The sequence below is a fragment of the Convolutriloba macropyga genome, chromosome 4 (assembly GCF_964194025.1).
Source record: "Convolutriloba macropyga chromosome 4, txConMacr16.3, whole genome shotgun sequence".
In the NCBI taxonomy this organism is placed as follows: domain Eukaryota; kingdom Metazoa; phylum Xenacoelomorpha; order Acoela; family Convolutidae; genus Convolutriloba; species Convolutriloba macropyga.
Genome location: NC_134471.1, coordinates 52144478 through 52158366, shown reverse-complemented (window position 1 = coordinate 52158366; position 13889 = coordinate 52144478). Strand labels below are relative to the sequence as shown.

At 33.9% G+C, this 13889-nt stretch overlaps 1 protein-coding gene across 3 annotated transcripts in view; it reads left to right on the top strand.

The window, feature by feature from the left end:
* LOC142338497 (uncharacterized) overlaps window positions 1–13889 on the top strand; it is a 175607-nt gene that overhangs the window by 100688 nt on the left and 61030 nt on the right. For all 3 annotated transcript variants that reach the window (XM_075388277.1, XM_075388279.1, XM_075388278.1), the window contains exon 11: window positions 6164–6380. In XM_075388277.1, the coding sequence (XP_075244392.1) occupies window positions 6164–6380 (217 nt within the window). The remainder of the gene's footprint in view (window positions 1–6163; window positions 6381–13889) is intronic.

Genomic DNA, 13889 nt, shown 5'->3' with positions numbered 1-13889 from the left:
AATGAATCTTCTGAATGAAAGTTTTGAAATGTTTGGTCGCTCTCAATATTTTTTTGTCTTGCTCCTTCTAGCTATAAATTCAATAATTACTAGAATTTGTTGCCGTGTCTAAGCATTAAATTCAACATTAAAATTTTTGTGAAGATTTTGATGCCAGTAGTTTGAGCGAATCTTGGTATCCCACATCTTGGTATTGAACACAAGGATCCGAAAAGTATATGCAATCAAAAAATATTATTGTTTTTCACTGAATTTGTGGTACTATGTTTGTCTGTTTGGTTCTCATCGCTCAATTGGTCTTCTGATCAGCACAATAGTTCTCATTCATTTCTTAAGATTTGATTTCAGGTCTTTTCCTGCTGTGTTTTTTCTTTACAATCAATATGATTTGTGTTGTATTGGTGCAATGTCTTCTAAAGATCTTTTTACTTTTCGAATTTTTGATGACAATGAGAAGGCAAATTAGAGCGGTGATTTCAGTAACTCTAGAGTATTAAAGGGAGCGGTAGCTGGAGTAAGTTTTAAGGCGTGGTTTTTGTAAGTTCTTTCTAAAGTAGATTGAGAAATTGGTGTCAGGACAAGTTTTTGGTTTCAGAAAGCGAACTTTACGTTCGGCAACTTGACTCCTTTTTTCGCTTTTTTTCTGATTTTCTTTCCCAAAAGAGTTTTCTTTGAAATTATCAAATGGCAGATAATGGTTTCTAACATTTTTCGTTTTAATAGATTCTTTTTTTTAAATTTTTGACAGTTGCGTAGTAGGAGGGGTTGTAGTAGAAGCAGGTTTTCACAACCTAGTCACAACTTTTGTCATGCCCAGCTTTGTGGTTCATTTTGTTGTTTAATTGCTCTCAAACGAAATTTGTAGCAATTATATTAGTCCTGTGGGTCTTTTTTATGCGATTTTTCGCTTGACCGATTTTTCGTCTGACGCTTTTGATGTTTCGTCCTCAAAAACGGGATAAACAGGTAGCGCCCACCGGGCATTAAGTGCTTTTAGAGCCTTTCAGCTCTGTTTCAGCTCAAACTGTTTTGGAGACTTATACTTATGGTGTAAACGGCTGTTCTTAGAGGTTGAAGACACCCCCACTGTTGATCCCCCACTATTGCCCCTTCCCCCACCGCGCTGTTGCCCCCACCCCCACTGTTTCCCACACACCCCTCCTTCCCATCAGCCCCCCGATGCACCCACCCACCCTGGCTACGTTCGAACAACCCTTTTTGAGTTCTTTCAGCCCTAGGTGTCAAAGAACCTCCTCAGGGTTTTATAATAGGCTACTGCCTAGTTTCTAGTGGTAGTGGAATGGTTTGAACATTTTAACATCACGAATTTTAGCATTTTTTGACAAAACGTGCAAATTTTTTCAATTTTTTTGAAATTTATTTTTCATTTTTCACGTCTTTCCAGACGCATGGGCCCGAAAACGTCCTTTTGGTTTTGATATTAAGTTACTGAAAAAATTTTATATGCCTTTGTATAGCTTTCAATTTTTTAATATGACAGATTTTAGCGATTATTTTGATAAAACTTTCGTTTTTTCATGTTTTTCGAAAATTTTTGTCGGTTTTTAGGTTTCTCCAGCCTCAAGAGCCGAGGAACCTCCTTCAGGGTTTAACAACAGTATACTGTATAGTTTCTAAATATAATCGAATGTTTTTCAAGATTTCAACACCAAGAATTTTAGCTTTTTTTTGACAAAACGTGCAAGTTTTTTGACGTATATTGTCATTATTCTGGTTTTTCATCATAACAGAAAATCATCCGGTTTGATTATAAGTTACTGGAAAATGTTTTTTGGCCATGGGTTTGTTTCCAACTTTTATCATACAAATTTTGGCGTTTTTTTATATGCAACTTGCACTTTTTTAAGTTTTTTGAAATTTTTTGTCATTTTATTTAGGTTTCTCTAGCCTCAAGAGCCACATAACCTACTCTAGGGTTTCATTATAGGTTACTGAATAGCTCATAGATGTAATGGAATGTTTTCAAGTTTTAAATATCAGCAATTTTAAAAAATATTTGCAATTTTCTCAAGTTTTTTGAATCTTTTTGAATTTTGTCTTTTTTTCCGGCACCAGGGTATTAGGGTCCTGCTCCAAGGTTTGATGAGAAGCTGCCAGGAGTTTCTGGAGTTAATGGAATGGTTATCGATTATTTAATAACTCCAGCTTTAGCAATTTTATGATAAAATTTAATTTTTCAAGTTTTTGGAAAATTATTATTCTGTTCCAAGTTTTTGGATCTTTGAGTCAGTGAAACTATTCAAAGCTTGAAATAGTGATACTGGATAGTCTATTGAGACAATGAAATGGTGTTGGAAATTTTAATATCTTGAATTTTACCAAGATATTGTTGAAATTTGCGATTGTGTTCAAAATTTTCGAATATTTTCGTTTTTTTTTAATTTAACAATCATTACTAGCCAACGAAGCTTTTCAAGTCTTGCAGATGGGTAAGTTGATATAACTCCAGAGACAAAAGTGTTTTGAAGGTTTTCACTGCAAAATCTAGAAGCTTTTTTTTAATTTTGCAAGATTTCGTAAATTTTTAAAATGTTAGTTTTTTGGTTTATTTACCAACAAGGCTGGAAAACTAAAAGTTGCAGAGTCGAATCAAGCTAAAGCTAGCCTCAATAAATCTTGGCTAGCTACTGACAAAGCCAACCGCTCGCCGGTCGTTTGAGAGCAATTCACCCGACGTTAGTCGGTTATGTTTTATCTTTCAGCCTAATTAATGACTGGTGAGGAGGCAATCTTTTGCTGGGGAGGCATAAATGAGCCTTGTTAACATTTTGATTGATTAATAGCCGCCGTCAGACTCTCAGTGGCTATTATTTAGGCGCTCTCCTTTTAATTCACGTTATCTTTTGATCACGTTTTTTGTCTTTTAGGGCTTTAGCAGTCTACGAGGTGTTTAATTTACTGAACTTCTGCGAACGTCCAAATTCAATGTGAAAAGGTCACCTTGACCAAAAAAAGTGTGTTGTTTTTCTTTTTTGCGTTTTTTGACTTTTCTTCCACAGGACCTCAACTGACATTTGCTTAAGCTCTTAGTGGTCTTGCGCAAGCTAGAAAGACTCTTCCTAACTGTTTTTTTTTTAGGTTTATGTTTTGGTAATGCAAATTTAATTACAAAAAGTTGTAATTTTTGCTATTTTTCTTTGAAATTTTTGGTCATTTTCTGAGTTTTGGATCTCTATGCGCCAATGAATTGTTTTAGTTTTTAAAAATGGGTTACCAGATTGCTTTTCGTGGCAATGGGATTGTTTTCGACATGATGTTACCACAAATTTTTTGCACTTTTGTTATTTGAACTTTTGCCATTTCAAGTATTTGGAAATCTGATTCTTTTTTCCTTTTTTATATAATCAAGGGACAAGTGAGCTCCTCTGTAGTTAATTAAATGGTTACTTCATATTTTATTGTGGCAATAGAATCGTTTTCAAAATTTTAATACAAGAATTTTTGCAATTTTATTAATAAAATGTACTTTTTTCAGTTTTTATTTTATTTTCCGAGTTTATCCATCTCTATGGGCCATTGAATCTTTCTTTAGGCTAGGCTTTGGTTTAATGGATTGTTTTCAAAGAAAATGAAATTGTTCTGAAGTTATTAATATCACGAATTTTAGTAACTTTTTAAATAAAATTAGCAATTGTTTCCATTTTTGTTAATTGGCCATATCTGACTTTATCGATCTTCAAGGCCCAATTAAACTTTCTCAAGTCCTAAAGATGAGTTGCTGGATCGATCCGAGAGAAAAAAGAAATGTTTGGAACATAATTATATCGGAGAAGTTTGAAACTTTGATTTTTTTTATTATTTGCCATTTTTTAATTATTTATCATCTTTCTCGAGTTTTTTTTGTCTTCGGTGGTGAATAAATTCTTTCCACGGCTTGTGCATGGTTTAGTTTTGGATTCAAACGGATCTATTTTGGCGTTTGAGGTAAAGGATTCCAGAGTTTTGGCATTGATTATTTTTTGTTTGCTTTGTTTGATTTTTTCAATGTCTGGAAACTTTTGAGACGTATTTTTGACTGGGTTTGTTCAATTGATCTGCTGGTGAGTTAGTGGCTCTACATTTTTTCGTTTAATTCTTTGGATTGTGTTTCACGCCGTGTCCTGTAATGTTTTTTTTAAATTGGCTACCTTTTGATCATGTTTTTCGTTTGACTTCTGACTTACGTCAGTCATTCTTTCAACTGAGTGGATTTTAAATTTTTCCACGTATTTAATTACCTAGTTTATTGAATACGTTACAAGAGAAAGGAGCTGAACAATTCAAATGAGATAAACATATAGATGCCGGTCATTAAGTCATAGTGCATTAGGTTATCAAATTTCATTAAAGGGATTGCTAGCTGGCATTAGTTTTATGCTTAATAGCCTTAATTTTAGAAGCTGATTTAATTGTAATTTTAGAATCTATGCGAATTTGCTGAATTTGCACACCAAATAAGAACACTGTTACACATATCTTTTTATTGTCTTGCAAACGATTTGATCGAAAAAGAACGGAAATTTTATCAGACAGTGCTATATATCGGTGTGTGTTTTGTATATCATAAGACAAGGAGTTTATTATAAGAATTTTTAATTTTTGGAAGTTTGTTTAATTGCTCTTGAAGAAAAGCAATTATTGTAACCGTGTGTCTTTTTATGCAAAATTTTCGGTTGACCGTTTTTCTTTTTCGCCCCTAACTTTTTGCATTTTGCGTGATCTAAATTTCTCTCTCAATCGCAATTTCAAGCAGCTGAACTCAATTGGCGGCAATTTAGTACTAAAAGTCAATTGATAAATGCGGAGAAATTGGTATTATTGTTTTTGCACTTTAAATCTTAATAGTGGCATATATTAACCACTAATGAGGTTATCTGAAGCCCCATAGTGATTTTATGAGTCCCATTTAGGCTACCCCCGACTGAAGCAGGTTGCATTTGATTAGAGCGGTGTCAGGACAATATACCCAATGCCATTATACCCAATGCCATTATACCCAATGCCATTATACCCAATGCCAATACCTAATGGCATTATACCCAATGCCAATATACGCAATGAATTTTGATGTTTTCGTTCAATAATCCGACTACAAATTAGCAGACACTATTAGACATATGTATTAACGTACTTAATGGCCATGGTCATGCTTCAGTGGCCCGTAGGACTTGATATGAAACTATCACAACCGAACATTGGATTAATATATCCACTCGAGCATGTTAAAACATACGTGTGTAGCGTTGGCTAATTTGTAATCGGATTATTAATCGAAAATATTTAAGTGTATTGGGTATATTGGCATTGGGTATATTGTCAATTGTCATGTAACCGATTAGAGCTCCCACTAGTCGTTCGAGAGCAGAAATAAAAATCGCAAATTCGCAGATTCTAATTAGCATTTTCTCCTCTAATCGGATCATGGGGAAGATATGAAGTCCTAAATGACTTAAACCGACATTTAAGATGATTTAAGCTGAATTCCCTTAATCAAGATAATCCGATAGAACACTTTTCAATTGATTTGAAACGAATTTGTTGTAATTATTTGCGCTGGGTTGTTTGTGTCTTGATGTGACTACTGCTTGATCGTTTCTGGACTGGTTGTTTTTTTTTTGCTGTCAGAAATCGGTTAAACGATGAAGCACAAATTTTGTAGCAATTATATTAGTTATGTGGTCTTTTTGTGCGTTTTTTCGCTTGACCGATTTTTGTTCTGACCCATTTGACTTTTCGTCCTCAAAAACGGGATAAACAGGTAGCGCTCGGAGGGAAATAAGTGGCCGAACAGCACTCTTGGAGCCTAATGCTTTACTAGTCTCTAAGTATGCGATTCACCGAAACTGTTTTGAGGAAACAATTTCACGGTGTGAAAGGCGGTTCTTAGTCTTAAAAGTTTGACCCCCTCTGCACCCCCAAACCCTTGTCTTCTACTTTTTGACTTTCACCTTCTTTTTCTCTATCCTTGATGTGGTTTTCCGTGAATTGAACTGCGCGTTTTCAGAATTTTGGGCACTCCTAATTGAGGTCAGTTCAATTTCGAAAAATTATGTGAATAGATAGATAATATTGGTTTCATTTAAAAAAATTAGATCCTTGCATTTGTTCATAAGAAGCTCTATTAACATTTTACTTTTGACGCCCTCAATGTTTCTAATTGTAGAGGGGAGTTCGAACATGGCGACCGAAGGGCACTAAATTAACTGATCATGACGAGGAGGATGAGGATGAATATGAAGAGCAACAAGGAAGTCAAGCTGATGGAAAGAGGAGTAAGGCCACATCTGCCCAAGGGGGATCCTCAATGCAGGAGGGTTCTGTGAGAGAGGGAGAGGAAGAAGAATATGGCGACAAAAGGAAAAAGAGCTCTAAATCCAAAGGTGTTTGATTGCTCTCAAACGAAGTTTGTAGCAATTATATTAGTCCTGTTGGTCTTTTTTATACGATTTTTCGCTTGAGCGATTTTTTTGTCAGAACCATTTGAATTTTCGTTCTTAAAAACGGGATAAACAGGTAGCGCCCAGCGGTCATTAAGTTTCATTAGAAGCCCTTAGCCGCTTTTAGTAGTCCTTTAAGTGCTTAGTGTGATATAGCTACTAGGAAGGCCGTAGTTTAAGGTTAAAAGGTCTTTTGTAATAGCCGCACAGCGACAGCTGGGGCTATTATTGGCCTTCTCTTAGTTTTTACAATTCAAAGAATTTGAATTGTATTGGGGCGCTGTCTGTTTACGAATCGAAGAGGAGTATTGGAGAAGTCCTTCTTTTATTCAATTTTAATTGGAGTGAATTTTGAAGCGGGAAATGAAACACGTGAAAAAATTTGGAGGTTTTGTTGCTGAACAAAGTGAAAAGTGGAGCGAAAAGAGAGTGGTTTTTGTTCATATGGCTGTTTTCTAGAGAGCGAGAAATTGAGGTGTGAACAAAATTCTTTTAGTCAATTTTAATTGGAGTGAATTTTGAAGCGGGAAATGAAACACGTGAGAAAATGTGGAGTGGTTTTGTTGCTGAACAAGGTGAAAAGTGGAGCGAAAAGAGAGTGGTTTTTGTTCATATGGCTGTTTTCTAGAGAGCGAGAAATTGAGGTGTGAACAAAATTCTGTAAGCGAGCGAAAATTTTCATTCACGTGCGGCATTTTAAAACGCTTTTTTTATTAATTTTGGTTAAGAGGTTCGGTTATGATTTTGTTTTTAATTGCTCTCAAACGAAGTTTGTAGCAATTATATTAGTCCTGTCGGTCTTTTTTAATGCGATTTTTCGGTTGACCGTTTTTTCGTCTGACGCTTTTGACTTTTCGTCCTCAAAAACGGGATAAACAGGTAGCGCCCAGCGGGCATTAAGTGCTCTTAGAGCCTTTTAGCTCTGTTTCAGCTCAAACTGTTTTGGAGACTTATACTTATACTTATGGTGTGAAGGGCGGTTCTTAGAGGTTGAGAACCCCCCCCCCCCACTGTTGACCCCCCACCCTCACTATTGCTGCCACCTCCCACCGCGCTGTTGCCCCCAACCCAGTGTCTCCCCCCCCCCGCTGCACACCCCCACCCGTGGTTAGCTACTGACGAAGCCAACCGCTCGCCTGTCGTTTGAGAGCAATTCGCCCGACGTTAGTCGGTTATGTTCATATTAGGCTGATTTTGGTGGTGTTTTGAAGGTTTCTGGCAATTCATATGAATTTTATGAGAATTCGGAGGTTTTTCATGTATTTTGCTGATTTTTGGGCTAATTTTTGCGTTTTTTTGAAAATAGTTTTGTTTTACTGGCTGAAATGGGTATTGAAAAGACCCCTTCTACTTGAGCAAATTTCAGATAACAGTTAGTTGCAGATTCGTGGATACGATTTTTTTTGTTGAAATATCACAGAAAATGGCAAAAACTGGAACTGTTTTTTGTAATTTCTACAGTTTTTCGCTTTTTTCTGTTTTTAGACAAGTTTCTGAGCCTATTATGACTTGCCTATTGTTTTTTGAAATATTAAAAGATTTATTAGATTTTTCCAGTATTTTAGTGAAAGTTGTTTTTAGAGCTTTTCTTCATCATTTAGCCGCAAGTATTTCTTAAAAATTCACATAATTGGTTTTAGTAAGTACTAGTTGTTTTGATGAAATTATTATGGCAGAGATAGTTTTTTCGGGATCTCAATTTGATCCGATCGAAAAAAATTTGATCACATTTTTTTGTCATAATTTAACAGATTTGATACTATTGTTTTTTACTTCTTTGTTTCATGGCTTTGTTTCAAAATAATAATAATTTAGTGGAGACACGTTTTGTCTGATGAGTAGTCGAATGGCGTTTAAGTGCATTTCCACTTTGAGTCGTTTCCGGAATTTTTTCGGCTATGTTTTTTTAAGATGTGTTCACACATTTTCATGATTTTTGAAGTCAAATTGGCATAGGGATTTTGGTCACGCCGAAACAGGAAATGGAGCGAAAAGAGAGCTCTAATTTTAAAGTAGAGTGATAAAACGGTGTTTGAACGAAAATTCGCTTTCTCGCTATTGGTTTTTTGTTCACATGCGGCAATTTCACTTTGCTTTTTACCATTTTTTCAGTTTTTTGGATCGGATTTTTTATAAATGGTTTTTCCAATCCATTCTTAGCTCACTCCAAGCCTATTTTTTTGTTAGAAGAAAATATACATTTCTCGCTAGTGGTTTTTTTTCTCCCTAGCTGCATTTTGACATTGATTTTCTGTTTTTTTTATCTGATTATTTTTAGAAATGGTTTTCCGAATTCACTCAAAGTCCGTTCTAGACCTAATTTTTTGTTTAGACAATGACAATTATTTGAAGTGTACGTCAGGACGTGTCCTGCTATGTTTTTTTAAAAGATCTGTTCACACATTTTCATGCTTTTTGAAGTGAAGTCAAATTGGAGTAGTGATTTTGTTCACGCCGAAACAGGAAAGGGAGCGAAAAGCGAGTTGCTTTACGGCGTGAAATTTTTTCGCTCCAATTTCAAAGTAGACTGAGAAAACGGTGTCTGAACAAAAATTTGCTTTCTCGCTAGTGGTTTTTTGTCCACATGCGGCAATTTAACTATTATTTTTTGTGGTTTTTCTATTTTTTTGGATCAATTTTTTTTCTAATGGTTTTCTCAATCCATTCACAGCTCATTCTAGGCCTAGTTTTTTGTTTGAACCAAATTTCCATTTCTCGCTAGTTTTTTTCACATGCGCCATTTTGTCATAGATTTTTTTTAATTTATCTGATTTTTTTAAAATGGTTTTCCAATTTACTCATAGTCCGTTCTAGGCCTGTTTAATCAATGAAAATTATTTGAATATGGGTATTGAAAAGACTCCTTCTGCTTGAGAGCAAATTTTAGATAACAATTATTTGCAGATTTGTGGATACGATTCTTTTTTTTGTGAAGGATCACAAAAAATGGCGAATATTGGAACTGTTTTTAATTTTTTGCAGTTTTTCGCTTTTTTTCTGTTTTTAGACAAATTTCTTAGCCTATTATGACTTACCTATTATTTTGCGGTCATCTGGATACCCTATTGGCTGAAGGCATTTTTTCTTTCGATTTATATGCTTTAGAAATAGAAAAAAGTTATTTAATTTTTCCAGTATTTTAGTGAAAGTTGTTGTCAGAGCTTTTTTTTCATAATTTAGCCTCAAGAATTTTTTAAATATTCGCATAATTGGTTTTAGTAATAACTAGTTGTTTTGATGAAGTTATTTTGGCAGCGATAGGTTTTTTGGGATTTCAATTTATAACAAAATTTGACCAGATTTTTTATCATATATTTACAGATTTGATTCAACTGTTTTTTACTTCTGCGATTCATATTTTTGTTTCAAAATAATCATAAATTAGTGGAGGCACGTTTTGTCTGATGAATAGTCGGATGGCGTTTAATTTTAGGCTCATTTTAGGCGTAGTTTTTTGTTTGAACCAAATTTCCTTATCTCGCTAGTTTTTTCCCATGCGCCATTTTGTCATTGATGTTCTGTTTTTTTATCTGATTTTTTTAAAATGGTTTTCCAATTCACTCATAGTCCCTTCTAGGCCTGTTTAATCAATAAACATTTTTTGAAATTAGGTATTGAAAAGACCCCTTCTACTTGAGCAAATTTTAAATAACAATTAGTTACAGATTTGTGCATACGATTCTTTTTTTGTTGAAGTATCACAAAAAATGGTGAAGATTGGAACTGTTTTTATTAATAGCCGCACAGCGATAGCTGGGGCTATTATTGGCCTTCTCTTGGTTTTTATTTCGTCGTCATGATTTTTGTTACGACCATATGACGTCACAGCCACTTTTTGTTCATTCGTTCATGCAATTTCAACTGAATTGCATGTTTGACGTCATTTTTCGCTCTAAGTGGAGCGAGTTTTTTTTGTTCATGCGCGTGATTAAAATTTTGGTCACACTTGACTTACCTCACTCTCAAAAATGACTTCCTCAATTTGAAATTGACTTTTATTTACTTTAATTCAAAGAGATAAGGTCAAATCGGTGTGTGTCACTCTAAATGAAGGTTATTTGAGATCAGCTAATAGAGGCAGCAATAACTTATACAGATTTTTAATCAAAATATAACAGATCAGCCTTCAATGAAAAGACGAATTTTTTTGGTCTGTCTTTTTTACTGTTTTTTTTTAGACTGCCGATCTACGAATCAATTGCGGCTATTTTCTGGCAATCTGCCAGCTATGTTTAATTTTTTGCAGTTTTTTGCTTTTTTTTCTGTTCTCAGACAAGTTTCTTAGCCTATTATGACTTACCTATTGTTTTGCAGTCATCTGGATACCCTATTGGCTGAAAGCTTTTTTTCTTTCGAATTATATGCTTTTGAAATATTAAAAAAAAATTTATTAAATTTTCTAGCATTTTAGTGAAAGTTGTTAAGAGCTTTTTTTTCATAATTTAGCCTTAAGAATTCTTTTTAAATTCAACTAATTGGTCTTAGCAAGTATTAGTTGTTTTGATGAAGTTATTTTGGCGGAGATAGTTTTTTTGAGACCTCTATTTATAACAAAATTTGATCAGATTTTTAATCAAATTTACCGGATTTGATTCAATTGTTTTGACTTCTTTGTTTCGTGGTTTTGTTTCAAAATAATCTTAATTTAGTGGAGGCATGTTTTGTCTATTAAGTAGTCGGATGGCTTTTTTAATGGATTTCCACTTCGAGTTGTTTCCGGAATTCTTCCGGCTATGTTTTTTTTACGATGTGTTCACACATTTTCATGATTTTTGAAGTCAAATTGGAGTAGTGATTTTGGTCACGCCGAAACAGGAAATGAAGCGAAGTGTGAGTGGTTTTGCGGCGTGAAATCTTCGTGCTCTATTTTTGAAGTGGAGAGATAAAACGGTGTTTGAGCAAAAATTCGCTTTCTCGCTATCGTTTTTTTTTGGTCACATGCGGCAATTTCACTTTGGTTTTTACCGTTTTTTCAGTATTTTGGATCAGATTTTTTTCTAAATGGCTTTTCCAATCCATTCGTAGTTCATTCTAGGGATAGTTTTTTGTTAGAGGAAAATTTACATTTCTTGCTGGTGGTTTCTTGTTCTCCCTAGCTGCATTTTGACATTGATTTTCTGTTTTTCGTATGTTTTTCTATCTGATTTTTCTAGAAATGGTTTTTCCAATTCACCCATAGTCCGTTCTAGGTCTAATTTTTTGTTTAGTCAATGACAATTATTTGAAGTGTACGTCAGGACTTGTCCTGCTATGTTTTTTAAAAGATCTGTTCACACATTTTCATGCTTTTTGAAGTGAAGTCAAATTGGAGTAGTGATTTTGTTCACGCCGAAACAGGAAAGGGAGCGAAAAGCGAGTGGCTTTACGGCGTGAAATTTTTTCGCTCCAATTTCAAAGTAGACTGAGAAAACGGTATCTGAACAAAAATTTGCTTTCTCGCTAGTGGTTTTTTGTCCACATGCGGAAATTTAACTATTTTTTGTGGTTTTTCTATTTTTTGGATCGAATTTTTGTCCTAATGGTTTTCTCAATCCATTCACAGCTCATTCTAGGCCTAGTTTTTTGTTTGAACCGAATTTCCATTTCTCGCTAGTTTTTTTCACATGCGCCATTTTCATAGATTTTTTTTTTAATTTATCTGATTTTTTAAAAATGGTTTTCCAATTCACTCATAGTCCTTTCTAGGCCTGTTTAATCAATGAAAATTATTTGAAAATGGGTATTGAAAAGACTCCTTCTGCTTGAGAGCAAATTTTAGATAATAATTTCTGCAGATTTGTGGATACGATTTTTTTTTGTTGAAGTATCACAAAAAATGGCGAAAATTGGAACCGTTTTTATTAATTTTTTGCAGTTTTTCGCTCTTTTTCTGTTTTGAGACATTTTCTTAGCCTATTATGACTTACCTATTATTTTGCGGTCATCTGGATACCCTATTGGCTTAAGGCATTTTTTCTTTCGATTTTTATGCTTTAGAAATAGAAAAAAAGTTATTAAATTTTTCCAGTATTTTAGTGAAAGTTGTTTTCAGAGCTTTTTTTTCATAAATTAGGCGCAAGATTTTTTAAAAAATTCACATAATTGGTTTTAGTATGTACTAGTTGTTTTGATGAATTTATTTTGACAGAGATAGTTTTTTAGGATCTCAATTTATAACAAAATTTGATCAGATTTTTTAATAATTTTTTAACAGATTTGATTCAATTGTTTTTACTTCTCTGATTCGTGGTTTTGTTTCAAAATAATCTTAATTTAGTGGAGGCATGTTTTGTCTATTAAGTAGTCGGATGGCTTTTTAATGGATTTCCACTTCGAGTTGTTTCCGGAATTCTTCCGGCTATGTTTTTTTTACGATCTGTTCACACATTTTCATGCTTTTTGAAGTGAAGTCAAATTGGAGTAGTGATTTTGTTCACGCCGAAACAGGAAAGGGAGCGAAAAGCGAGTTGCTTTACGGCGTGAAATTTTTTCGCTCCAATTTCAAAGTAGACTGAGAAAACGGTGTCTGAACAAAAATTTGCTTTCTCGCCAGTGGTTTTTTGTCCACATGCGGAAATTTAACTATTATTTTTTGTGGTTTTTCTATTTTTTTGGATCGAATTTTTGTTCTAATGGTTTTCTCAATCCATTCACAGCTCATTCTAGGCCTAGTTTTTTGTTTGAACCGAATTTCCATTTCTCGCTAGTTTTTTTTCACTTGCGCCATTTTCATAGATTTTTTTTTAATTTATCTGATTTTTTAAAATGGTTTTCCAATTCACTCATAGTCCGTTCTAGGCCTGTTTAATCAATGAAAATTATTTGAAAATGGGTATTGAAAAGACTCCTTCTGCTTGAGAGCAAATTTTAGATAATAATTTTTGCAGATTTGTGGATACGATTTTTTTTGTTGAAGTATCACAAAAAATGGCGAAAATTGGATCTGTTTTTATTAATTTTTTGCAGTTTTTCGCTCTTTTTCTGTTTTGAGACAATTTTCTTAGCCTATTATGACTTACCTATTATTTTGCGGTCATCTGGATACCCTATTGGCTTAAGGCATTTTTTCTTTCGATTTATATGCTTTAGAAATAGAAAAAAAGTTATTAAATTTCCAGTATTTTAGTGAAAGTTGTTTTCAGAGCTTCTTTTTTCATAAATTAGGCGCAAGATTTTTTAAAAAATTCACATAATTGGTTTTAGTATGTACTAGTTGTTTTGATGAATTTATTTTGACAGAGATAGTTTTTTTAGGATCTCAATTTATAACAAAATTTGATCAGATTTTTTAATAATTTTTTAACAGATTTGATTCAATTGTTTTTACTTCTCTGATTCGTGGTTTTGTTTCAAAGTAATCATAAACTACTGGAGGCACGTTTTGTCTGATGAGTAGTCGGATGGCGTTTAAATACATTTCCACTTCGAGTCGTTTCCGGAATTTTTCTGGCTGTTTTTTTTAAGATGTGTTCA